This window comes from Sitophilus oryzae, unplaced genomic scaffold, assembly GCF_002938485.1.
Source record: "Sitophilus oryzae breed Bouriz unplaced genomic scaffold, Soryzae_2.0 scaffold_1502_pilon_pilon, whole genome shotgun sequence".
NCBI classification, from domain to species: domain Eukaryota; kingdom Metazoa; phylum Arthropoda; class Insecta; order Coleoptera; family Curculionidae; genus Sitophilus; species Sitophilus oryzae.
Genome location: NW_022146173.1, coordinates 358,726 through 383,175, shown reverse-complemented (window position 1 = coordinate 383,175; position 24,450 = coordinate 358,726). Strand labels below are relative to the sequence as shown.

Here is a 24,450-nt window from a genome sequence, read left to right as displayed (position 1 = left end):
TTTTGAGAGAGATGTGTTTTTATTTCATGGCAACATATCTTATTATAGATTTAGACAGCTATAATTTCATTATCAATAGAATTAGACACAAATAAAACACTATAGATGGCTACATTTGAAAAGAAAAAGTAATTTATTTAATAAGATGAAACTCAACTTTACAAAATTTAAATTATACATGATTTAAAAAAAATAAACAGACAAATTCTGTCCTTAATATCCATTATTATAGGATCCATCTAATTTTGGGGCTTTCGATATTCTCAACACTAGACTGCTGCTTCTCTAGCCTTATTTTTGTTCTACCTTTATTGCCGTGTTTCTTAATTCTTTGTCATGTCCAATTGTTCAAAATGTCTACAAAATATATAGTATTATATTTAATTAATATATCTATGATTTATAAATCATATTTTGTAATAAAACATCATGGCAAATATTAAAATATCTTAACATTTGTTTTCCACACCACAAAGCATAATAATATTGTAGAGTATTAAAACAAAAAATATAATAAAAAGTACCTTGTTAAAACATTTTGATTTTTTGCATCATATAATGTAAATTTAATACCTACATTCAAATTAGAAACTTCGCCACAGACTTCGCCATATTGTCAAGATTTTCTTGGCGGTATTTTGACAACTTACAAGAAATTACATAAAATAAAACAATGAAAATACAGAATATTAAATATTGTAATGTATTCTACAACATAGACCTAAAGAGTAAAAGATAAAACAAAGCTTATTAACTCTATCGCCATTTTTTCATAAAAAAATATGTACCTACATTTTTCTAATACAGTAACTTGATCTGTTTTAGAAAAATTGATACAAGAATTATCATAACCACACCAGATAAACTGTTGAATGTTTAAATATTATTACCTTTGTCGCATTGATATCTGCTATAAGACTCTGTATAAATTAAAGTTGATTGCGTAAGTAGTTATTTAATGTTACCTCTTTACTAGATTTTACCAAAATTTAGAGTAATTTAATACATAAGTCAGAAATAATAAAATGAATATATTGCCTGCAAATAAATAAAAAATTAAACCGCTTGGATGTAATGACATGATAATTCAGATATAATATTCATAGATTTAAAACCATCAAATAAGAATATCAATAAATGATTATGAATTTATGTTTTTAATGTATATGAATGATAATATTATGATCCGATTACAATGATACCCTACTTCACAATCTCCATTAAGTATCTTTCCTCTATTTTACACATAATTCACATCATTGGAATTTTGATATTCGTCAATATAAATCTAAAAATCTTAAAATATAAAATTAATCATAGAATTTGTATTGTTACTGTACCAAAAATACTGTTGCTACATTTACCTAAAATATGATAAAATCGAGTAGAATGATATCAGATATCATAACTCCATGCTGTTTTTGAAGATGCGCTAAAAGACCTTTCAGTAGGAAAAGATACAAGCAGCCTTCTAAAGATTTATAAATATTTAACTGTCCTTTGTCCTTTATACACAACTTCAGTGAAAAAGAGATGGTTAGAAAAAATATAAAATAAATATAAATAGTATTTATAGAAATATGGCAACATCTGCTACCTTCGTATGCGTAGTATAGTCTATAAAATGAATAACTTTGAATTTTGACCGTTATTTTTTACCAACATGGCAAATATAAAATCCCTCTGTCATAAAAGTTACTGATATTCTTTAAATTGAGTGCCTGAACGAATCAGATAGGTAACTTTTTTTACTTTCATGAAATAGAAAAGGAAAATAATATAACAAGTGACAGTTCTTCCTCTTCTTGCAAAAATCAACACGAAATGTCATATTTGTCAAAAGTAAAATGTCATCAGGTTTTGACATATCTAAATATCAGACCAATGTCGTCTCTAATAGAACAGCCTCGGAGCGAGATTTATAACGTCACGCTAGTTAGATACTACGGATTAATAAATATGTTGTAGAATACATGGAAAACATAATTATTCCTCGTATTTTTGGTTTGTATTTCAAAAATTATATAGTTTACATGAAATATACATAATATACAGTTAATAAATACAATATATGTACCTATTCACAGTAATAAATACTTTGGCAAATAAACTATGAACCATACAAATGCAGCAAATGTTTTACAATATACAAATAATGAATAAGTACATAAGACAATGGGTAAAAAATATATTTTAAATTTTGGGGTTTGAAAATCGATCTAATTTAACAAAAACATTCAATATCTACTAATAGTGATGTATTGATGTATTGTTTATTAATGTTCAAAAAATTATATTTGCAAATAATACAATATCATAGAAAAAAGGCGTTAGCGATGGCTACGAAATAAAGATCGCTATCATTTTATATGTAAAATTATTCTAAAATTTTTGATTTTCTTGGGATTTAGGTTTGGGAAAAATGCTGATTAAGTTTTCATTTGGTTTTTCATTATTTTTATTTGGTTTAAATAAAACGTTTCGGCTAACATTATAGCCTTCATCAGTGTTGTGTCATCTGAAAAAAATAGTGTCGAATATAATCCAAAAAAATACATATCAAATATTCACACCACACACCACATAATGTTTACTGCAATTAATAAACTAATATAAACTTGTCAAAAGATGACCACATATTTTTTAAAATTATTATTCCTGACACTAAAACTATCTACATTGACTATGGAGCACGATTTCAGCCATATTGTAAAACATTTGATGCATTGGTATGGTTCATAGTTTATTTGCCAAATTATTTATTACTATAAATAGGTATATATAGGGAAATTAAAATAACTTCCGTTGCACATCATAATACAACCACCAGCAAACTCCATGAGACGACGCATGGTGTCATTGACGACGTGCAACGGAAATTGTTCCAATTTTCCTATATATTGTATTTATTAACTGTATATTATATATATTTCATGTAAACTATATAATTTTAAAATACAAACCAAAAATACGAGGAATAATTATGTTTTTTGTATTATTCTACAACATATTTATTAATCCGCAGTATCTAACTAGCGTGACGTCATAAATCTTGCTCCAGGCTGTTCTATTAGAGACGGCATTGCGTCAGCATGGCCGCAAGTTGCTAACGTAATAAAATTAACACTAGAATAGCCCGCGGAAACTGTCAAATTCAAAGTTATTCGTTTCACAGACTATATCAATGATGAAAGTCTCCCGATAGACACTTCTAAAATTTGTAAGGTAGGCAACTTTATATACACTTGTATTTGATAGTTTACTGACAGACGATATAAAAAGTAGCGGTTTTTGTCTTTGTCTAAAAAACCCCCAGCGTGTTATTATTGTAATTTGTAATATTGTTTATTAGTTGAGAATCAATATAGTTGATTAAGAAATATCCAGTGCATTATTTCTATATAAATATAGGAATTCAGTCATATCGCTGGAAAAATTTCGCCCTTTGGGCAGTTTGGGTGTTGGGTGTCTTAAATTGTGTTTATAAAAACTCAAAACAGCCTAGGTTTTTGTATCGTTTATCGCGTATCGCGTATAATGTTTGGTTTAGGCAATATAAATCAATATTTAAATTTTTAATATCGAGAAAAAAAATAGTTTTAGTTGCAGTAGCTTTGTCGTAGCCGAGGGTTTGAGATTCATCGCGAAATTTGTGTAGGTAATAATTCATAATTTTCTGGTTCTGGATAAATGATGAACTCTTGTTGACTGATTCTGGAATAGATACTTTCAAATAGACAACATATGGTGTTTAGTTTGTAAAAGTGTGCGGTCAAAAGAAAACAATTGCTTAAATTTCAAAAAACGTTTAGAGAAAGAATTGACTTAAAATATGTATAAAAAATGTGAAATAAAACTTTTAGAAATGTGTATGTGTATATGTATTTTATTTTTATTTATTTATATTTTTGTGATATTATTATTTAGTGTCTTTTAATCCTATCGTGGAAAGTTAGTGTAAAGAATATTGACTGGATTTTTCTTTGAATAAGAAGACTAAGGAAGGAGCATAATGCTATCCATGTATTCATGCATGGTGGGCGGAAAAGCCACCATAAAAGCTCTCTAGGGTGGGGATCCTTGACAGTTCTGTTTGACGATTCATTTGACACATTTGAATTTGATTTGAAATTTTGTGGATTTGTCAGTCTTTAGGAAGCTTATTTTATGTTATTTATTATTTATTCTACTACTGATAGTTGTATAAAGGTAGTAAATCTAGATGGAAATTGTGGCAGCACTTAAATTAACAGTGACACTATCGCGATTTATCGAAAAAGACTCTAAAATAGTTGGTTGTGTAGCGTGCGGTAGATCTCGGCAAAAATTGAGTGGAACAACTTTTCGCTAGTAAGTGACTATATAATATACATACGTGTAGTAAACCGATCATTTATGAAATTCACTTAAATTAACTAAATTATATATTTTTCTTGCATTTTAGCTTTTATTTATTACTTGTCAAAGATTAGATGTCAAAGAATTTAGATACGTTAATTTGACTTACCTGCTTCAGTAGCGTATCGAATGTTTGTGTTAATAGACAGTTAAAGCAAGGCACAATACGTATACGTATCTCTCGACACGTAACGCAGAAACTTACGTTACGTCTGCCGTTGCGTTGTCGTGTAAACAAGAGTTAAAACAAGTATTTTGACGTACGTTACGCAAATGGTACATTTGTAATTCTAAATTATTTTGTGAGACAATTTATTTAATTTTAAAATTGAAAATGGATATCTATTATTCCATTGATTCTACATTAAATTTATAAAAGTAATATCGAAAAATGAAGAAAATTATAAATGGAAATTATTTAATTATTTTATTACAGAAAGTAGTCCTTACAACTTCAAATGCTCTTAGTAATAAAAAATATTGGAAAACAGACACAGTTCTATGATTATTTATTAGATTCCATCTTTTAGAATCCTCATATGGATTTTGGCTATAAGAACTAGCATTTAATTAAATAGATTCCAAAATGACTTTATTATGACGCTTAATATTTTCATACTAATTTATTGTAATAAAATAGGCCCAGTTCTGTGACACTGGCCCCAAAATTTATGAAATAACTTAATTACTAGCCAGTTGTGGAAACGAGTTGTTTGTGAATTTGTACGTTCGGCATCATTCGGTTGAAAATCGAAACTCCTTCGGCTCGATACGTTTGCGTTTTGTACGTACGTAAAGGCACGTAAAGATACGTATCACGTATCCGTAAACGCAAGTGAATTTCTCACTGCGCAAGCGTACATGTCAAACGATACGTTTACGTCTACGTCTTTGGCCGTGCTTTAACTGTCTAATAAATACTTATTATAACTTATCTATTTTTATTAGAATTATATATTTTTATAACAATTTTAATAACTACCAACATTTATTCACAACGTAAAATAAAACAACAAATTATTGAGTCTACCCCACGTCTACCCTACATCATAGTTTTACATTTTTTAAATAAAATTAGAACGACACTGATAAACCGCAATTTAAGTCGGCCATATTTGAGGCCCATCGCGGTGTACCTAAGATTTTTGATATGCTCCTTCCTTAGTCTTCTTATCCAAAGGGATTTTTAGTGAATTGGCACTAGACCACCTGTTTAAAAATGTAAGGGTAGGTTTCATTTTAACATAATTTGTATTTATTTTTATTTGTTTTCCTTGAAATAAACGTACAAAACCTTGTAAGAAACCAATTAAATTTGGTCCCGTCTTAAAAAAAATCGACGCAATATTTTTAGTTATTGACCTCCTTACAATAATAACCACGAGCCGCCGCTGGTATTTAGAATCGTCATTAAAAGGGACAATATCTCCTAAAAAGAATGTTAAATTTTATTCATTTTGTAAGGAGCTATCCACAATAATTGAAATGGTTGGAAATACATTGTTATATGACTTTAGGATCACTGATTGGTACCAATGTTAAAACAAATTATTGATCAAAAATTTTAGCAAACCATGTTTATTCATTGCCGTCATTTTTTTGAGCTATTCTTTTTCTTGTAACATTACAAGTTAAGACTTTATTTGAACAGTCAGATCTAGTTGTTTCTATCAAAACTATATTTCCAGATTCCAAATTCACAGCCGGGCCATTCTCAGCAGCCCAGCTTGGTCCAGGTCCAAGTAAATCAAGACAATATGGTGTCTGTCATTGACGAGAACAATGACAAGCATCACAAGGAGATGCTGTCGGCTCAGCTGCAGGCCGCCCATCTTCAACTCAACGAATCTCAGATGAATTCTCAGTCGCTGACCGTGCAGCAATTGCAACAGCTTCAAGCTCAGCAAGTCCAACAGGTATGGAATAGTGTGGTAAGTCGTCAATGCAGTAGAATAGGTGTTATATTATGTACCTTTACTTCCTTCTGAGTTCCGTATACTTCTAATTTTTGTACCAATGTCAAGCTTCGTCTACGCACAACCTTGTACCTGTCTCTGAAAACTGACGGCAGTTCTCAAGACACTCAAGTAAAAGCCAGAGACAGTCAAGACTGACACGTAAAACGTTATGTGTAGATGGGGCTTTAAAATAATCTTCGTTATCATAACTTTCTGACAACATTTTCGACACACAAAAAATTGAAATCTATAGTTTGTCAACAAATTCCTTACTACGCCTTTTACTTACACATTACTTATTTAATTTTACCTTTTATTTTCAACGCAATTATTTTACAGTATTTTTTTGTGTGTAAATTCTTGCCAGATTCGCATGGAACAATCTTCAATGGAACACAACAATCAGCAGCAGAATCATGGCGATCAGCAACAACAGCAGCAGCAGCAACAGCAACAACAACAGCAGCAGCAGCAACAACAGCAACAGCAACAAAATAACATGAATGATAACATGGAAATTGTTAAGGATGAGAAATCCATACAGTGCAAGTTCCTCAATAACGCACAATTAGGGCTACAGGAAGTGAAGGGCAGTATCATGGACGTGAGAACGGCTGATGGCAGTATAGGTATGTTCTATTAAAAATATAGTAGCAATATAGGTCGTAGATTAAATTTACAAGAAAGAAAACCCAGAAAAGATCCAGTGGTTCTCAAAATTTGAGCAAAAAATAATTTTTTTGGGATATTTTCAAAGTAAAATAACTCCGTTATTTTGGACTTATTTGATAAACAATAAAGATAAAATGTGTTTCTTTTATCGAGATCTACCACCCCTAAGAATACATGCACTTATTTCTGGGACACCCTGTATATACCTATTCTTTTTTCTGTGTGAGCTATTTGAACTTGCGTAAAACGATAATGGACATAAATGCCAATTTATAGCAGATTTTTGCAGTGTTGACAAATATGATAAAAATATGGTATGATAATATAACAGAGACGGTTAGATAATCATGTATCTGCTATGTTTTCAACCAGAATGAAGTGAATTTATTTTATTTATCTATGTAGGTTATAAGATCTAGGATAATATCTAGTGATTTTCGAAGTAGTTCATTTGAACTATAGTTTGACGCAGCCGACGCGACGTCTAATTAACGAGATAGTCCTTTGAATAAGAAGACTAAGGAAGGAGCATATCAAAAATCTTAGGTACACCGCGATGGGCCTCAAATATGGCCGACTTAAATTCCGGTTTATCAGTGTCGTTCTAATTTTATTTAAAAAATGTAAAACTATGATGTAGGGTAGACGTGGGGTAGACTCAATAATTTGTTGTTTTATTTTACGTTGTGAATAAATGTTGGTAGTTATTAAAATTGTTATAAAAATATATAATTCTAATAAAAATAGATAAGTTATAATAAGTATTTATTAACACAAACATCCGATACGCTACTAAAGCAGGTAAGTCAAATTAACGTATCTAAATTCTTTGACATCTAATCTTTGACAAGTAATAAATAAAAGCTAAAATGCAAGAAAAATATATAATTAAGTTAATTTAAGTGAATTTCATAAATGATCGCACGTATGTATATTATATAGTCACTTACTAGCGAAAAGTTGTTCCATTATTTCACTCAATTTTTGCCGAGATCTACCGCACGCTACACAACCAACTATTTTAGGGTCTTTTTCGATAAATCGCGATAGTGTCACTGTTAATTTAAGTTCTGCCACACAATTTCCATCTAGATTTACTACTTTTATACAACTATCAGTAGTAGAATAAATAATAAATAACATAAAATAAGCTCCGTAAAGACTGACAAATCCACAAAATTTCAAATCAAATTCAAATGTATCAAATGAATCGTCAAACAGAACTGTTAAGGATCCCCACCCTAGAGTGCTTTTTCCGCCCACCATGCATGAATACATGGATAGCATTATGCTCCTTCCTTAGTCTTCTTATTCAAAGAGATAGTCACTTTGATATATTCTTTTGCTAGATTGACTATAATTATCTATTTTTGTGTATTATACTTAATTCTGTGTTTCTACTTAATATTTTCAGTGAAAATTCAAACTAATATGCAAGAACAGGAACTGGCTAAAACCTTGGGAGTTGAGATGGTTCAGAATATGTACAAAGTCAATGTAGATGACCTCAATCAACTCTTAGCTTACCACGAAATATTTGGAAAGCTCCAAGGACAAAGTTAGTATTTTTTATGCAAATAGAAAGTCTGCTAACGACAAAATACCTTCCAATATATGTCATAGCTTTTTAAGTAGAATTATAATATATATCTCAATCTTATTTTGCTCTAACATGCTTCAGTTAACCGCCCGATTTGTTTTCGTACTTAACACTGTAAATTTATTGTAATTTTAGGCGATGTTTCAAACAATCCAAATCCGAATTTACCTGTTAGTAATGCAGGTAGTAATATAAATATTCCTACCCAGCCCGCTCCAAATTTACCCATAATAACCAAGGATGAACACGAGCCTTCCACCAGTACTATGCAACCACCAAACGAAAACAATACTACGTCAGTCATAACGGGCAATCATCAATGCGATTTGTGCCTAAAGACGTTCCAGTTTCGGTATCAGCTCATAGTGCATAGGCGGTATCATAGTGAGAAGAAACCATTTACCTGCCAGGTTAGATATATGTATCTTTTTTAAGCATTGTGTACCTAATATATTTTAGTTCTTTAGGGTTGTTTTGATTTTTTTATTAGTTTTAAATGAAACCTTTTACATTTTATTTTAAGTTGTTCAGTGTCCAATATATTTCGCAAAAAAAGTCGCTCGCTTCAGATCAAAAGGATTTTTTTTTCAAACATCTCAAAGTATTAACTTTTGTTATTTTAACGCCTAGGCATAAGAGTAAAGCACTGTTACGCTTAAGCACAAAAGTACAAAAATATGTTATTAAACTGATATCAAGTGTCAAATTCAACGAGTGTACAAATTGTTGCTCGATTACTGTTCATATTATTTGCAATGTTTGAAATTGATTAAAAAATTATTTGTCATGTTTTAAAAGAAATAGTATAGTCTGTCCAACGAGAAGATCCTTGACAGTGATAGATGTGTCTGTCATTTTAATTTCAAAGTAGTTTATTTTATTTTACAAAGAAATAAGTTGGTACAACTGAAACGCATAGCAGGAAATATTTAAAATTTGATTGACAAGATGACAAGTGATTACTTCAAAATATTGTGAAAAAAACTGTATAAAACTGAAAAAATGTAATCGAGTTATTTTATTTAATAAAAACGGTATGTGTTAATACAAAACAAACAAGAACAAGACACTACATATCAAAAAAATATAAAAAAGAACTATTATTTACTTTCAAGCTTTATGAAACTACCCGCATTTATGATTATATTTATCAATATAACTTATGTACAAATACAAATTTGTAATATTCCGCAGGAATAAATAAAACAACATAGGTAAATAAAACAAACTATTTTATTAATAATAACTCCTACCCAATTTTATACCTTAAAGGTTGATTAATTAACTTTAATCTTAATTTTTTTAAATCAGTACCTTTTGACATTATTTTTCTGCAGTACTAAAATCCATTATTTGCCTATCGTGTGATGTCGATATTTTACAGCTACTCCAGTTTTTAGTATATGTTTAGTTTGATCCTTCTACCTTATACGAGATGCACTTATCTACGACGAAATGGTATACAAACTTTATCGATGGCAACTTCATTGGTTTAAGACTTCCTGCCTGAGCAGCGAGTATTAACCATAAACTGTGCTCTGGGTCTACAGTTAATTTTCACTCGATTTTTCCTCCACTTGACTTCAAAAGACACAAAACACACGTAATAATACGAATCAAAATGCATCATCTTCCAAAACGCAGGGTATTCAATAAAAGTTGACACAAAATTATAACCTATAATTTGGCAAGACTTTGACAAGCGTCAAAAATGACAAAAATCTAAAGGCGAGTTCATACGCATCGGCGTCCGTTTGTCGTTCATCGTTCCGTCAAACCAATAAAATTGAAATACGATCTGTCATTTTTAAATAAACCAATAAAACTGGTTAAAAACAACAAGACACGACGCATGACGGATTTATATTTAAACCCATCCATAGATAACTTAAAAATAATTAGAAACTTTTTTTAGTAAAATAAATAGATTGGTATGGGACGTCATCTGCTTTTCTTCTGTCATCGTCTGTCGAAATCTTACCTGAGAAAAAAAAACAGAGTATATGTTCTATTCGGAGTAAAAATGTACTTTTTGTGCCTCCCTGTAACGTCGGAATAGCACTTATTGCAGATCAAAATGTTTGTAGGAATTTGGAAACATAAAACCGTTTCAAAAAAAAAATAAATAAATAAAACAACACATTTTCTGACAACGATTATAGATTCTCGGGAATGAAGATATAGTCTCTATATCAGGAGAACCTAGTTCTGCACTAGACTATGCGAATGATATGTATTCGAACAGCGACTTTTTGTCACTTAAACATAAATTTTTAAATAAATCCAGCGGTCTAATGGATTCACACGAAATTACTTCAAAAATGGGTCCAACATTTAAATTGATGAATAGATATATTTATATAGTTTTATAACATTTACGATTATTTTTCGATTTATTATCTGTTATAGAAATATTTTTTCTAGTTTTCTAAGACACATTTTTATAGCTTTTACAGTTATTTTTTTATTTATTATAAAGTTTCAATAAAATTATTTTTTTTTTATTTAAACCACATGATTAAAATTTAAAAAAAAACACTTGATTTAAATCACGATTTAAATCATGATTTAAATTATTTCATTTATCTATCCAAAAAAATCCTTATGGGTTTTTCGCCACTGCACTGCAAGAAAAATCTACAAAATAAAATAGTTATTTTTTGTAAACACTTCTGGCGTTAAACCTAAACGGACGCTGCTTGTCAGAAGTTGTGTTTACAGTAATAAAAATTTGCCTGATAAAGAAAAAAATGCTTAACGTTTCGGAAAGTTTTCTCTTCCGTCGTCGGCTAGCAAAAAAATATAAAGAATCAAGAAAAAAACTATTTAAAATATTTAAATTCAACTATTCGAGAACACTTTACTTTTTAAAACAGATACGTCTACAAGAAATCGTTGACGTTCTGTTAAAATGACATTATATTAAGTTAAACTTCAAAATTAAAAATTACTACCTGATAATTACTTAATAAGGTAAAACCAAAAATCCCAAACTTTTTGTATGATTATTTTTAAATTTTACGTATGTTATGTTTATTTATGTAATGTTCTTTAAAATCAAAAAAGCGATTGCCATTCATTACTAACATCTACAGATGCATGAGCAATACATTTATTTTTATTAGATTGAATTAAAAAAGCCTCTTTTATTTTTCTTTTAGAGGCTATCGCTTCTTTCATTATAATTTTGGCGTTATTAAAATTTATTCTGTGCCCTGTGTCCCATGAATGCTGACAAATCTTAGATTTGTGAAAATCTCCCTTTCTTAAATAATCTTTATGTTCTTTAATTCTAACATTTAACGGTCTAGATGTTTCACCAATGTAAAATTTATCGCATTCACAGGGTATTTGGTATATTACATTTTTTGTTTGTTGTTCTGTAGTATGTGATAAAATTGATCTAAGTGTATTTTGTGTTTTGAAAGATGTTTGTATGTTATATTGTTTTCCTATCCTTCTTATTTTTTCCGAAACGCCTCGTATGTATGGAATTGTAAGTTGTATATATTGTGTATTGTTATCTTTGTGTCTATGATTTGGGGTTTGTATTTCGTTTAATGTTTTGTCAATAAAATATGGTGGATAGTCGTTTTTTATTAATGTATTTTTTATGTGGTTTATATCTTTGTTTAGTGAAATGTCATCTGTACATATTATTTTTGCCCTATCATATAAACTTTTTATAACACCTTTTTTTACACTTATACTGTGATTAGATGTGAAATTTAAGTATCTATCTGTGTTTGTGGGTTTTCTGTAAACTTCTGAAATTAGTTTATTTTGAAATTTTGACACTAAAACATCAAGAAATGGCAAACGATTACCTCTCTCTACTTCTAAAGTAAATTTTATGGTAGGTTCGCGAGAATTTATATATTCCAAAAAAATGCCTATTTCAGCAACGTTATGTTGCCATATTGCAAAAATATCATCAACATAACGCAGCCATATTACAGGCTTTTTTGAAAAACTATTTATTGTATTATTTTCAAAATCTTCCATAAAAATATTACTTAACAAATGAGAGAGGTGATCCCTTTGCCATACCGAAATCTTGTTGAAAAAATTCATTATTTAATTGGAAATAAGTAGTTTTAACACAAAGTGTCAACAATTCCAAAATACTATCTATGTTTAATTTTGTTCTATCTATTAAATGTGTATCTTGTTCTAATCTATCCCTAACTATTTTAAGTGATTTATCTACCGGCACGTTAGTGAAAAGACTAACAACGTCAAAACTAACCATTAAACTGTTAGGTGTTATATTAATTTTTGAAATTTTTTCTATAAAGTGTGGTGTGTTTTTAATGTATGAATCGGTGTTATTTGCAATCGGATTTAATATGTCTAGAAAAAATTTTGCCAACGGATGGCATGGAGAATTTATACTACTGACTATAGGTCTAAAAGGTATACCCTGTTTGTGTATTTTAGGTAAACCGTATAAATGAGGTGGTTTACTGTAATGGGGTGTTAATAATGTTCATTGTAAGTCTGTTAATATATGTTTGTATTTGTATAAAGTTCTGTATATTTTTCTTTCAATAGTTGGTGTTGGGTCTTTTGAAAGTTTTGTGTAACTACCGTTATTTATAAGATCTGTAATTTTGTTATTATATTTTTTTTTCGGATTTTTTTTTGGATAGATGAATTCGCCACATAGGTATAGATATTTTTTATTTCATTTATATCATGCCAACCCTGCTTATTTCTTTCTAAGATCACAAAAGCCTTATGTTGAATTTATTTATATCTCCAGGTTTGTGGAAAAGCCTTTCCAAACAGCCAGGAACTGACCAGGCACGGAAAATGTCACCTGGGTGGAAGCATGTTCACTTGCACTTTGTGCTTTCATGTATTCGCCAACGCTCCGACCTTGGAGAGGCACATGAAAAGGCATTCGACGGAGAAGCCGTACGCTTGCACTACTTGCGGCAAAACTTTTGCCAGAAAAGAGCATTTGGAGAATCACGTCAGGTGCCATACGGGGGAAACCCCGTACCGGTGCAATTTTTGCGGGAAGAATTTTACCAGGAAGGAGCATATGGTTAATCACGTTAGGAAACATACTGGGGAGACACCTCACAGGTAATGAATGCAGTTTTTTAAGTGTGTTTTGTATGTTAGAGGAATAATCAGAAGCGATTTTAAGGGATTTCTCAGTTATTTGACATATTGACATTGGAGTTGTCAAGCTATTGTCGGTATAAAAAGATGTATTCGTCTCTCGTATTCTGCTTTTCATACTCCATGTTAATTAATATATTTCACCTGCAGTACTTCACTTAGCATGAACTTAAACCAATATTACTTTTAAAATAAATACAATTTGTATAAAGATATTACCTATGTCCACATTGTCTGAGTTATTGTTTACACATAATTATGTTTAGGTGCGAGATCTGCAAAAAGTCCTTTACAAGGAAGGAACACTTTATGAACCACGTCATGTGGCACACAGGAGAAACGCCTCACTGTTGCACAGTGTGCGGCAAGAAATATACCAGAAAAGAGCATTTGGCCAATCACATGAGAAGTCATACAAATGACACACCATTTAGGTAGGACAACTAACTAACCAGATACCAGATCATATCTAACAAAATTTAACTTATACAAATTTAAATTATTTCTTATTTTTTATTTTATTATTAATACATTTTTATTTAGGTGTGAAATTTGTGGTAAAGCTTTTACTAGAAAAGAACACTTTACCAACCATATCATGTGGCACACAGGAGAAACCCCTCATCGTTGCGATTTCTGTTCAAAAACGTTCACGAGGAAAGAACATTTGTTGAACCATGTGCGTCAACATACAGGCGAATCTCCACACAAGTGTGTTTTTTGTAATAAGTCCTTCACGCGCAAAGAACATTTAACCAATCACGTACGACAGCATACAGGTAAGTCGTCTGTCCAACGACAAAATACACGACAGTGATACATGTCGACAGTCCAACGACAGTGATACATGCGCCTGTCATTTTAATTTCAAAGTAGTTCAAAAAAATCAAAGAGGTTTTTATACAGGGTGAGTTTCCTACGATGTTCTCTATGGGTATCTCGAAAACTACTGGAGATAGAGAGTCGGTTGAATGGGGAAAGAATTGCAGTTTTGTGGGTCCATAAATATGCGCATTTCAGATTTACTAGATGGTTTACTAGATATTTCGAAAAAAAAACAAATTTTGGCTGTTTTAAAAATTGTCCCTAATATAATATATTTTAGACAAAAAGTTTCCAGATAAAAGTTGTAGATAATCACATCCTTAATGAGTTTGTTCTCCGATTTTTTCTAAAGCCTGTCATTTTTGACATATGACACAAACATATGTTTTTTTAAATGGAAACCATAGTTGGCCATGACTTCATAAAAAGCGCCATTGTTTCGATGTAAGCTATAATATGTTTTTTTTTTCGAAAAATTATCAAATTATAGCCAATTCTTATCTTTCTTGGCTAATTTCACTTAGTTGGTATGGTATTCTTATTCTGTTATGATTTATAACTTATAAAAAGATAGAATATATTACTAAACGGTTCTTTACAATTTACATTACACAAACTAAAACTTAAAAAAATAATATCACTACATACACTTTCAGTTATTAGAAAATGCTCAAAAAATTCGCTATTGTTTTGAGTACACAAATTCATCTGTTTATTACTGGCTACTAACTAGCTATTCTCGCAGAACAACTGGTCGACTTAATTAAACTTCTCCCATACCGCCTCTCCGAGTGCCTCTTTTAATTCATAAGTTCTTTTGTAAACCTTGTTGTTAACCATACCGCATAAAAAAATCTAGAATGGATAGGTCAGGTGATCAAGGAGGCCCATCAGGTGAAAATGGGTCCCATTTTCCTTCCTATCCCTGAGTTTGCATAATTATGATATAAATAATTCTGTACATTTCTTTCATTATAAAAGTCATGTTGGAAATTGAAACCACTCTACTGATGCGCGAGTATCTAAATTTAACTTTTCTAACATGTCTTCAAAACCGTTCTCTAAAAAACGTTAAGTAACGTCCACCGGTCAACGTTTCCTCGAAAATGTACGGCCAAGAAAAGTTGAACCAATAATCCTACACACTTTTCTTCATTTGAAAAAATCATATTTACAATTTTTGTTTATTTTAATTTACCAAGTTTGGATGTGACAGTTTCACATTTCTGAGAGAAACAACAATTGAACTTGTTTTCATGGCTAACTAAGTGACATTAAAAATGATAAGAATTGGTTATAACTCTGTAATTTTTCGAAAAAATTATATTATAGCTTATATCGCCGAAAAGCCTAAAAAATGGCGCTTTTTTAAGACATGAACTTTTTCAAAAATCTGAAAGGTGCATATTTATGGCCCAACAAAACTGCCATTCTTTCCCCATTTAACCGACTCTCTATCTCCAGTAGTTTCCGAGATACCCATAGAGAACATCGTAGAAAACTCACCCTGTATACTCAAATATTAAAGATAGAAGCTTCGTCATAAGAAATATTGTTTTATTAAATTTGTTAGACATTTTCTTGGCCACTGATAAACTGGAATAATTCCAGTCAGCCATATTAAAGTACCTTCGCGGTATCAATAATTTTGTTGATACACTCTTTTCTTAGTCTTTTAATTCAATGCCTCAAACTTATAAGATTTATGTTCATAAAATTGGATGTTTGCCTTTTTTGTATTTTTTTATACTATGAATACATTTTTAGTATACTTACTATTTTTTTTTGGAAATTATAGGCGAGACACCATTTAAGTGTACCTACTGTCCCAAAGCGTTTACAAGGAAAGACCATCTGGTCAACCACATAAGGCAGCACACGGGCGAATCTCCACACAAGTGTACTTACTGTACAAAATCGTTTACGCGCAAAGAACATTTGAATAATCACGTGCGGCAACACACCGGGGAATCACCACACAAGTGCCATTTCTGCGCCAAATCCTTCACGAGGAAGGAACACCTCACCAATCACGTTAGAATTCATACAGGTTCGTATTGATTATTTTTTCTTAATAATTTTTTTAATTTCTTATTTTTTTTTCTTTTTATTTATTAGGTGAATCGCCTCATCGGTGCGAATTCTGCCAAAAAACGTTCACAAGGAAGGAGCATCTGACCAATCATCTCAGGCAACACACCGGGGAAACACCGCACTGCTGTAATGTATGCTCTAAACCATTTACTAGGAAGGAGCATTTACTGATTCACATGCGGTCTCATACGGGGGAAAGACCGTTCACGTGTACGGAATGTGGAAAATCGTTCCCTCTTAAAGGTATAGTATAATCAAAAAATTGCAAGCGTGTTTTGTATCATTCTTCTCTTCTTACGACGCCGTCTCCTTTCGAAGGTTGGCGATCCAAATAGCTAACATCATTCTAGATACAGCCATACGAAATATGTCGATTGATGAGCAACCAAACCATCTACGAATGTCCTTTAGCCAGGAATTCTGGCGTCTGCCGATAGATCTTTTGCCCTGGACTTTGCCTTCAATTATTAATCTGAGAAGTTCATACTTTTTACCTCTCATTATGTGGCCTATGTAGCGTGTTTTTCTTTCTTTGATGGTAAGCATGAGTTCTTTCTGTTTTCTCATTCGATTAAGAACCTCCACATTTGAAACTCTTTGGACCCATGATATTCTTAATATACGGCGGTAAATATACATTTCGAAGGCATATAGTTTTTTTTCTAATGATATGTCAAGAGTCCAACTCTCACACCCGTACAGGAGAACTGAAAAAATGTAGCATCTGACCATGCGTACCCGTAGCTCCAAACTCAAATCTGACCTTGTGAAAAATTGTCTCATATTTATAAATGTTTTTCTAGCCTGTTCTATGCGGCTTCTAATTTCTTTCTTCGGGTCGCATTGATCATTTACAATACACCCCAAATACTTGTATGAAGACACTTGCTCTACTGGGTCACCGTTGATATCCAGGTGAATCTGCACAGGTGTTTTGGTGAATGCAAGAACCTTCGTTTTTGTGGTATTTATGAGGAGACCGCAGTTTTCACTATGCCGAACTAATTCATTCATTAGCCTCTGCAAATCTTGTTCATTCTCGGCCAGCACAACTGTATCGTCGGCATACCTGATATTATTGATCACTTTCCCGTTAATCTTAATTCCACATTCGATTCCTTCTAGAGCTTCTTTGAAGATAGCCTCTGAATATATATTAAATAAGAGCGGTGACAGCACACAGCCCTGTCTTACACCTCGTTTAATCGTGATTTCTTCTGACGATGTTCCTTCAATTTTAACCACTGCGTTTTGCTGCCAGTAGAGATTTGTAATCAATCGAATTTCTTCTCTATCTATTCCGGTTGTTTTGAGGACTTCTATAAGTTTTTGATGGTTAACGCAGTCAAAGGCTTTTCTATAATCTATAAAACAAGCGATTACATTGACATTCATGTCTCTGCAACGCTGAGTGATAACGTTTAATCCGAATAACGCCTCACGAGTACCTAGGCCACTGCGAAATCCAAATTGAGTTTCGTCTAGTTGGTATTCGCATCTTTTATAAATTCTGGTGTGAATTATTCTGAGAAATATATTGAGGACATGGGACATCAGACTTATCATGCGGTATTCATCGCAGTTCGAAGCGTGGGTTTTCTTTGGAAGGGTAATAAATGTCGTTAGATTGTATTGAATATGAATACCAGCAGTTGCAACCCCCTTCCGTCCTGTTCAGCCATCAGTTTTATAACTTCGGCATGAATATTGTCTGGGCCAGTTGCTTTTCCGTCTTTTTGGGATCTTATTGCGTGAATTACTTCGTCTTTGGTAATTTCAGGTGCTTTTTCGTTCATGTTTTCATCCGCTTTCGGTGGAGTGTTCGGTAATTTTGTATCATTACCTACAGAAAAATAATTCTTATGGGAAATTTACAGTGTCAACAGTCGAAGCCCTCATAAAAATAAAACATTTTTTTATATGGGTTTTGTTTCTGTTAAACCCTGTAATATATTTTTTTATGAAAGAAATTTTTATATTTCCGTGAAAAAATAATTTAAGCTGTTTAAAGTAGATGATGTTCAATGTACCACAAACATTTTTTATATGATGTTCTATTACCTCTATATTACCTTTAAACGATCAAGGGGGATATCGAGTTTTTATAATACATAAATAGAAATATAATAATTTGTAATTCTAATGGTGGAAAAATAATTTAAATTGTTTATTTTTTTTAGGGTTGATGTTTTTTGACAACTTTAAATAGCATGTATTTATATATTTACAATTAGTGATGTTAATATTTCAGAAATTTTTGATTGTTGCAGGAAATTTCCGAAACTTTCGGAAACTTTCGGAAATTTATGAAATTTTAGGAAATTTTACAATTTTACATATTTTTTGTTGATACAATAAAGGAATAAATTAGATAGACATTTGATACCAACATGTAAGTGGGAAAAAAACAATAAACATAATATTAGTTGTTATATTTTTAATAAACAATACATAACTCATAAAAGTCATAAACATAACACATAACAAAAATCATTTGGTAACATTTGTACTTTCTACATAAACCATGAACTACGACTATGAACTTAAAAAAACAAAGAAGCACGAAATATAAATTTAAAAAACGTTAAAACACAAATAACTGAATTATTCTATTCCGGAATACTTTCAGACGCCGAGCTGGTCCCATCTTCATAGGGTGTTATAATAGTAGTAATACTGTCTTCGTTAGTTTCTATTTCCAAATCAGATATATTTGATGTATCATCTGGTTCTGATTCTGAAGGATGGACCTCTACCTCTACGGGTTCTAGTGGTTCTGGAGGAGTTTCATGTTGTTGAATATCATGCTCCATATCCACTTTTTGTTTTTGTAGTAATAATTTATTGTTATGAGCTACGAACATTATTTTGCCGGCTCTTTGTGCAGTTAAGCGATTCCTTTTTTTACTATGGATAAAACTGTAAGTACTGAAACTCCTCTCAGTGGCTGCAGATGATGTTGGTAAAGACAGCAGAGCAACAGCTAAATATTTCAACTGAGTATTTTTACACATTGCTTGCCACCAACTTAGACAGTCTATATTTTTAACTGACATGCAAACGTAGTCGAAAGCCCATAAACCCCGATTTGGCGCAATAATTTGTTACGTCTGTAAAAATAGCTCATTTATTATTGACAAACTGAGAATGTTTGTTGGTGATATCGTTGATAAATTCCATTGCGGCTATGAGTTCTTCATTGTTAAGGTGCTCTCCCAGGAAACAGAGGGATCCACGTCCAAGAGATTCGCGGCAAAATGCATTGGTTTAAGAGCCATATGTTTTCTATTTTGTAAGGCGGAGAAGCATTCTTTTCCTTCTGATTTAAGAATAGGCATACTTGATACACTTTCGTTAAATTTTTGCTCAATGTCTTGAATTTTGAAAAGAAATTTCTTGCAACATTCGGATTTTTGTGAATATTCGCGATTTTGGGACCGAATATTTCGGAAATTTCTGAAATTTCCTGCAAAATTCGAATGGAAATATTCGCTACCAACATCACTATTTACAATTATTACTGGGATTACCTGCGAATTGATTTACCTCGAAATTGTCCGATTTTGATGCCCACTTGCACCGTTTGTATAAACTTCGTTTAAAGGCTAAACGTGATTAACTGTAATAAAAAATATTTTATTACAGTTAATCACTTTAGCCTTTAAACAAAGTTTACACAAACGGTGCAAGTGGGCATGAGAGTTTTATTTAATTTTGAAACCAAGTAGTTCAAATGTACCACAGTCATTTTTCATATGATGCTCTATATCTTGATCCTTTATTCAATTTAGGATATTGGCTTATCTGTTTTTACAATATATAGAAACCACGTAAACGATTTTATAATTCTACAGGGCGAAAACTAAATTTAAGCTGTTTATTTTTTTTGGTAACACAATTAATTTACCTGTATAATGATATATTTAGTTATTGAGATTAATACCATGCTACAACTGGTACCATGACATTTTACGTGATTTTTTCTACAGGTAACCTTCTTTTCCACCTCCGCTCGCACAACAAAGGCCAGCAAGCTGAACGACCTTTCAGATGCGACCTGTGCGAGAAAGATTTCATGTGCAAGGGCCACCTAGTGTCCCACCGGCGATCCCACGGCGGAGAGAAGCCATACAGCTGTCAGGAGTGCGGCAAATCGTTTGTGGAAAAAGGCAACCTTCTCAGGCACAGCCGCAAACACATATTGGACAGGGAGAAGGCTGAATTGGCTGAGCAGAATATGAATGCACAAAGTAAGGATTGAGTAATAACAAAATTATGTTTAAGCATAGGTGCCCGGTGGCGTAGAGGTACAGGTTCTCGTCTACCAATCTCACGGTGTGGGTTCGATTCTCACACCCGGCATTTCATCAGCCGACTATTTTTATTAAAATAAAAATAGTTTGTGTACCTAGGTCGACTCAGCCTTAAATGAGTACTTGGGATTCACAATCCTGAGGTAATAATAGGCGGTTGAAGCGTAGTGCTAGCCACATTACCTTCCTTGTATATTGAACGGCTCTAGTATAGCAAGCTGTACCTTGCTACTCTCAAGGCGTTAAACGCTATATACGGGAGCTATTATTATTATATGTTTAAGCATGAGCGATACCGTGATTTTTTAATAGAGAAAGCTGGCATAGATAAAATCGCAGTTTTAACTAAACAAATCGCCGTTTTAATTTCAAATTTGTCAAACAAAACTTACAGAATTAAACTGAAAATTTTAAATGTCAGATTATAATCGAAAAAATGGCAAATATCAGGATCTGCAAAGAAAAATCTCATGACAATCGGCAACATTTGCCATGACTACCAAATTAAAGCCTTTTTTTATCGGCCAATTCGTTTACTCGATGTGACATGCGACAGCATGCTATCTTTTTAAACGGTTTTATTTAGCTCGACCCGTACGGTATTTATTTATTTGTTTGTTTATTTGGGTCAAAATTAGAAATTGAAATTTAAGTACCTTCCTGTTGTCAGATTGATCTGAAATTTGGTACACACCTTTAGTTCCGATGACAATACAATATAGTAATATCAATAACATTGTAAATCTAAGATGGCCGCCGGTACAAAATGGCGGATTTCATATTTTTCCACAACCCCCTCAATATGGGTATCAAATGAAAGGGCTACACAAGTAGAATACTGTGATTATGACAAAATTTAAAATCCAAGATGGACGTCGTTACAAAATGGCGTATTAGGTGAGGGCATGAGCAGTCGTGTCCAGAACAGTTGTGTCCAAGATTGTGTGACGTTAGAAGGACAGATAAAAAAAATAGGTGATTAGATGTATCTACGTAGTTAGCGGTAGCTTTACCACCCAAGTTAAGGTAATAGGTTAAAATGTGCTGAGGACTGTATGGCATTAGGGTGGCTAAAAATGTAATGTCGCAAGCGTTTCCCCTCAAGATTGGGCGCCTCTTGTTGTATATTATAGCCTTGCCCCTCCACTGGACCTCTGGGGGGGGGGTCGACCGTTAAAATGTCCATTACTCGTGGGAACAACATGGAAACAATAAATAAAAAAAAACAAACAAAAATAAAAACGAAACTGCTACACAACGAAAAAGAAGGCTCGAAAAGGCGAAAGAAAAGTATAGAACGAAACGTGCAAAAGAAAGTGAAAATGAAACCTATAGTCGACTACAGAAACGAAGAGAACGGTTAGCAACAGAAACATCTGAGCAACATGATGCCAGGTTAATAGCACAACGTGAGAGACAAAGGCAGCTGATAGAGTCAGAAACACCTGAGCGTCATGAGTCCCGGCTAGCATCACAACGTGACAGACAGAGAGAGTTGTTAGCGGCAGAAACACCTGAGCGTCATGAGTCTAGGCTGACATCACAACGAGAGAGACAAAGAGAGTTGTTAGCGTCAGAAACACCTGAGCGTCATGAGTCTAGGCTAGCATCAAAACGCGACAGACAGAGAGAGTTGTTAGCGTCAGAAACACCTGAGCGTCAGATTGTAATAAATTATCAGGTAAAAAACCATGTAATAATTATGCACTAAATGAATTAAATAGAATGAGGAATATTCGTAGGCATTTCCGTTAAATACTAAAACTAGAAAATAAAATCGGTAAAAAAACTTTAAGTTAATGGTTTTATTTATGTGCACTGAAAATTAGAAAATAATAATAACAATTAGGTAGTTCAGAAATATTTTAGTACTAGGTAGAATAGCTTTTAAGCATATTAGACTAAAATAAAAACGTGGGGCCCATTAACTATTGCTGTAATACTTTCTTCTATACTAAGTGTGGATTGCATCGACTTACTATAATCGTTACTGGAGATTTTGACAATCAATAACCAGCCGTGGCGGTTTCACCAGCGAACGCCGAGCTCATGATCTACCAAAGTATAAAGATATGCTTTGTTATAGGTAGGATTTCAGAGGGGCCCACGTTTTTATTTTAGTCTAATATGCCTAAAAGCTATTCTGCCTAGTACTAAAATATTTCTGAACTAGAAGTTCAAAATACCTAATTGTTATTATTATTTTCTAGTTTTCAGTGCACATAAGATAAAACCGTTTGACTTAAAAGTTTTTTTACCGATTTTTTATTTAACCCTCAACTGGCGTGGTGAGGTCTAGCGGACCCGAAGCAATATTTAAACTTCTGTAAAATTTTTATGTTTAACATTTAGGCCTCGCCGCGCCATTTACCTTTAAGTTAGGGTACTAATATGCAACTGTTAAAGGCGTACTTGTTTTTATCAAGTATTGTTCCTTTCAGCGAGGAGGTAAAGTTCCATCCCACACTAAAATATTTCTATTTCCTTCTAGATACTGTCCAGCCGCAACAGCAACAGAACCAAAACAACGCGAACCTGCAGATCGCTCAGGTTCCGGTCAACCCGCCCCCTCAACAGCAACAACAGCCCCCTCCTAGTAACATAGTTCAAAGCGGGCATCTCATGCACACATCCAACCACCATTCTGTCGTAGTGCCTACCAACGGTAACGTTCTAGCGACCTACTAGAGGCAAGATCAGTTTTGGAATTTATAATATTAGCAACTTTAGTTGGCTGCATTGCCGAAAGTATTTATTATCGTTTTTATATGGTATAAGAAGCAGTTTTTCGTGTTCAACCAGTTCACTTTTTATTTAAGTCTGTCTAATGAGAAGATACCTGACAATTGTTGTCATTTTAATTCGGAGGTACATTATATTTTGTCGTTTGTCGAAATCTTTTTTACTTCTTTGGACAGACTTTACTTCCATTCATGTACAGGGTAATCCAGCGTTTCAATAAAAAAAATCCTGTTGTTTCTAGTTTGAGATTTTTAATTCAATTTTTTTTAGAAATCATGAAGACAAGGATAACACACATTCTAAAGCTTGGAAATATTTTAAAATAAGTATTTTTTTCAAAACTAGGTATACCAAAATACACTATGTTGTGCGTGGCATATATAGAGTGAGTCGAAACTTGATTTTTTTCCATACTATTTGAAATGGAACACCCTTTAGTGTATGACATAAATGAACGTTTTCGAGAAAGTATTTTAAGACATCTGGCTCGTTGATATATCTTTTACTATGCTCTCTGGAACAGCATGCGGCCCGTCTGGCTGCCGATACCCGTTGCGTTCACTACTGCGCATCAGAAGAAGATCCTATATTTTTTATTAATTTAGTCCTATAAATTCTAGTATTGAATATAAATCGAACATATCTCCGACCACGAACCAATGATTGAGAGTTCGAATCCGGGTCAGGGCAAAGACTTTTTTATTTTATTTTTTTG

General features: G+C 32.5%; 1 protein-coding gene across 3 annotated transcripts in view; it reads left to right on the top strand.

Annotated features, from left to right (window-relative positions):
* Nucleotides 1–24,214, top strand: part of LOC115878202 (zinc finger protein 271-like) — a 50,750-nt gene extending 26,536 nt beyond the window's left edge. Inside the window, exons 1-12 of one of the 3 annotated variants that reach the window (XM_030894616.1) lie at nucleotides 3,558–3,658; nucleotides 6,087–6,329; nucleotides 6,724–6,985; nucleotides 8,443–8,586; nucleotides 8,764–9,038; nucleotides 13,394–13,722; nucleotides 14,028–14,195; nucleotides 14,305–14,540; nucleotides 16,385–16,636; nucleotides 16,705–16,923; nucleotides 20,670–20,930; nucleotides 23,485–24,214. In XM_030894616.1, the coding sequence (XP_030750476.1) occupies nucleotides 6,156–6,329; nucleotides 6,724–6,985; nucleotides 8,443–8,586; nucleotides 8,764–9,038; nucleotides 13,394–13,722; nucleotides 14,028–14,195; nucleotides 14,305–14,540; nucleotides 16,385–16,636; nucleotides 16,705–16,923; nucleotides 20,670–20,930; nucleotides 23,485–23,681 (2,517 nt within the window). In that variant the 5' untranslated portion in view covers nucleotides 3,558–3,658; nucleotides 6,087–6,155 and the 3' untranslated portion in view covers nucleotides 23,682–24,214. Of the gene's footprint in view, nucleotides 1–3,557; nucleotides 3,659–6,086; nucleotides 6,330–6,723; nucleotides 6,986–8,442; nucleotides 8,587–8,763; nucleotides 9,039–13,393; nucleotides 13,723–14,027; nucleotides 14,196–14,304; nucleotides 14,541–16,384; nucleotides 16,637–16,704; nucleotides 16,924–20,669; nucleotides 20,931–23,484 lie in introns of those variants that run through there. The other 2 variants (XM_030894615.1, XM_030894614.1) reach the window with 2 other exon arrangements.
* The last annotated feature ends 236 nt before the right edge of the window (nucleotides 24,215–24,450 follow it).